This window comes from Alligator sinensis, unplaced genomic scaffold (genome assembly GCF_000455745.1).
Source record: "Alligator sinensis unplaced genomic scaffold, ASM45574v1 scaffold550_1, whole genome shotgun sequence".
NCBI classification, from domain to species: domain Eukaryota; kingdom Metazoa; phylum Chordata; order Crocodylia; family Alligatoridae; genus Alligator; species Alligator sinensis.
Window position 1 is genome coordinate 2,849,677 of NW_005841980.1, and position 2,906 is coordinate 2,852,582.

The following is a 2,906-nucleotide window of genomic DNA, read 5'->3' on the forward strand; positions in this document are numbered from 1 at the left end:
CGAATCTTTCCCTTGTCTACAGGCCAGGCCCAGCCCCGGACTTGTCACCCGGGAACTGTGAGGTCAAGGGGGTGAACCCCGTTCCCGGGAGCCTGCCTTGAGGATGGCGAGGGAAGGCTCAGTAGGGTTAGGGGTGGGGAGAGGAGGCAGGAGGTGGAAGGGTGGAAACAGGAGAGGAGGCAAGGCAGAGGGCCTAGCTTCCTGCCCACCGCGAGGTCTGCAGCTCCACTTGGCTGGATCCGGCCCTCGGCCACCCTATCCCAGTCCTCGGCCACCCCGTCCGCGCACCAAGGGCACCCACGTTCCCCCGAGCCCCCAGCATGAATCATCCTGCTGCTGACACCTGCTCTCTCGGGAAAGCGTCGGGGCGGCACAGCCAGCGGGCAAGCACGGACCCAGCCAATTAGCCGTGCGGGGATGTTTACCCAACTCGCTAATTAAAGCAAGCGAGAAGAGCTCGTTATGAAATGACACCCACCCCGCCACCCACTCTCTTCATCTACTGCTGATCCAGCCTCTTCTCCCCACTCAGCGCTTTGCCCGGACTCTCCAGGGCCACGAGCCAGGGGCTCGGCTCCCAGGGACTGACCCCTGCCCTCCCCAGGGGGAGACGCGGACAAAGCCCCTCCACCTGCCCAGTGTGCAATGGGAAGGCATCGGCATGCAAGTCAGCCCCTTACACCCCCTTATCTCCCCCTGCCCTCTTTGCATGCCAGCCACAAGCTGCAGCCCTCACCTTGCGGAGATGATGCTCCTGGACCGGCTTCATCCCGGAATCCTGTTGCTATGAGCTCCCCGCGCGCTGACACTTTAGCCGGCTCCCGGCGACCGTCTCTACGGTGATGGGGAGGGAGGAAGGGAGCACCCCGGGAATAGAGAAGGAAGGATGTGTCCCCCCTCCACCCTCTCGTTGCGTGGCTCACTCCTTGCCTGGGTGCTCCTGGCAGACAGAGGCGATGTTAAGCCTGTGCAGAGCGAGGCAGAAGGAGAGGAGGTGCTGGGGAAGTGGGGGGGGCCGTGGCAGCCAGCAGCAGGGCTGGCTCTGAGTTGGGAGCTGCCGTGCAGTTTGAGCAGGCAGTGGGAAGGGGATGGCAATCCAAAGAGCTTCTGCTAAGCGGGGGTCAGTGCCCCCTGCCCTCCTGCAAGGGAGCCACAGGCTCACCTGGCTCCGGTGAGCTCCGGCAGGGCTTGGGGTCTGGCATTAATGCAGCGAGGAGATGAGGAGGAGATCGGCTGTACCACATGTGCCATGAGCTCGCTGCAGCTGGAGCTCTCCCTGGCACGGACCCCGGGAGCCAGGCGTCTTCGGGGGTTGTCGCCACGCGGGAGGGCTCAGGCTGGGAGCAGCAGCTGCGATGCAGGTCCGGCGCGAGGGAGCCTGTGAGCCTGGGGTCTGGCGTGGTGATGAGGGGGGAGGCCTGGGGCCTGAATAACAGCTGCAGCTCGGGGTGACATGGGTGAGCAGAGCTGCACGGGGTGGCCAAGCCAGGCAGGACACTTGCAAGTCTTGTCTGGACAGACCTGCAAGAACCAAGACAGGTAGCAAGGCCCTGGGTCATTCTCCAGCCTCTCCTGCAATTAGGGTCACCGGGGACCTGCTTGCTCTTTCAGCCGGTCTGCGCCCAGCCCTGGAGAAGACCCCTGCACCTCTCCATGCGACCCGCAAGGAGCAGGGTCCGAGCAGGGGGAAGCCCAGCTCTGCAGAGGAGACACGTGAGTGCCCAACGCCGGCTGGACAGCTTCCTAGTAGCACACAGGAGAGTGTGGAGCAACAGCTGATGCCTTGGCCCCCGAAGGGAAGGGCTGGGACAAAGCTGACCCAGACTGCGCAGCAGACCCCTTGCACGGACCCTGCCGGGCTTCTCCGTGCCCAGAGACGATGCTGCCGGTTGCATTGCTGGCTCCAGAGAAGGGGCAGCAGGAAGCCACACAGGCTAAGACCCAGCTCTTGGATGGCCCCCCCCTTCCTGGAGTCCCAGTGACGCCTCCTGACACCAGCACAGCCCTTGGCCCGTGCCTGGCATCCCTGCTTCCCCTGCTGATGGATCCCATGTGGAGAAGCTGGGATCTTGTGGGATCCTGGGAGGCAGGGCTGGGGAGGAGGGGAGGATCCGCCAGGCCCTTATTGCAGGGGAAGAGGGTCCTTGCTTTCCTCCCTGCCCCTGAGTGTGCCTTCAGCTCCCTGTGGGGCACAACCCAGGCAACCAAGCGGCTGAATTGAGGGATCCTGCAAACAGCCAGGACCCCCGAGCTCCCATTCACGGTCTGATAAGGAGCCTGGTGGCAGGACTGAGCCCCTGGGACCATGCCAAGGCAGGGCTGAGTCCGTGACACCTGCAGCCTCTGCCACCCATCAGTGCGGAGAAGCCTTGTCTGCAGCCTGCAGCATCTGTTTTGGGGCAATGCTCCAGGGATGCACTGAGGCTCGGAGAGGCCCCCACCAGGGTGGGAAGCACCCATGAGGGTGAGACATTCCCCGGTGAAGACGTCCCCGGAGCAAGGGAGTGTGTTTGGAGGGGCTGGCCCAGGGGATGCCCACCGCTCTGGCCTCGCTGGCATGGTGCTCAGGGGCCAGACTCCGCATGTGGCTGCAAGGGGAGGACCATGCACCAGACCCGGTGAGCCTGCAAGACCCCAGGGCAGCCTGCCACGGTGGGGGATGCCACCCAGCCCATTCACTGCTCCCAAATGATGAGAGCAGAGCAGCCAAGCGGGTCAGACACGCCGTGTGCAGTACCCGCAAGGGAGCTCTTGGCTGCCGTCTGCTCCGATCCCTCCAGAGGCTCCGTCTTCCTCTGCAGGGACTCGGATCCGAGGCCTGTTCCTAGCAAGCGCTGCCAACCCAGCATGTGGCTGCAGCAAAATCCCAGCCAGCTGCTGCTCGGCGGCCAGGCCAGGGCTGTGCG

At 64.3% G+C, this 2,906-nt stretch overlaps 1 protein-coding gene across 1 annotated transcript in view; it reads right to left on the reverse strand.

The window, feature by feature from the left end:
• SLC6A7 (solute carrier family 6 member 7) overlaps positions 1-769 on the reverse strand; it is a 21,503-nt gene extending 20,734 nt beyond the window's left edge. The window contains exon 1 of the mRNA XM_006021159.2: positions 737-769. Within this exon, the coding sequence (XP_006021221.1) occupies positions 737-769 (33 nt within the window). The remainder of the gene's footprint in view (positions 1-736) is intronic.
• Between the last annotated feature and the right edge of the window lie 2,137 nt (positions 770-2,906).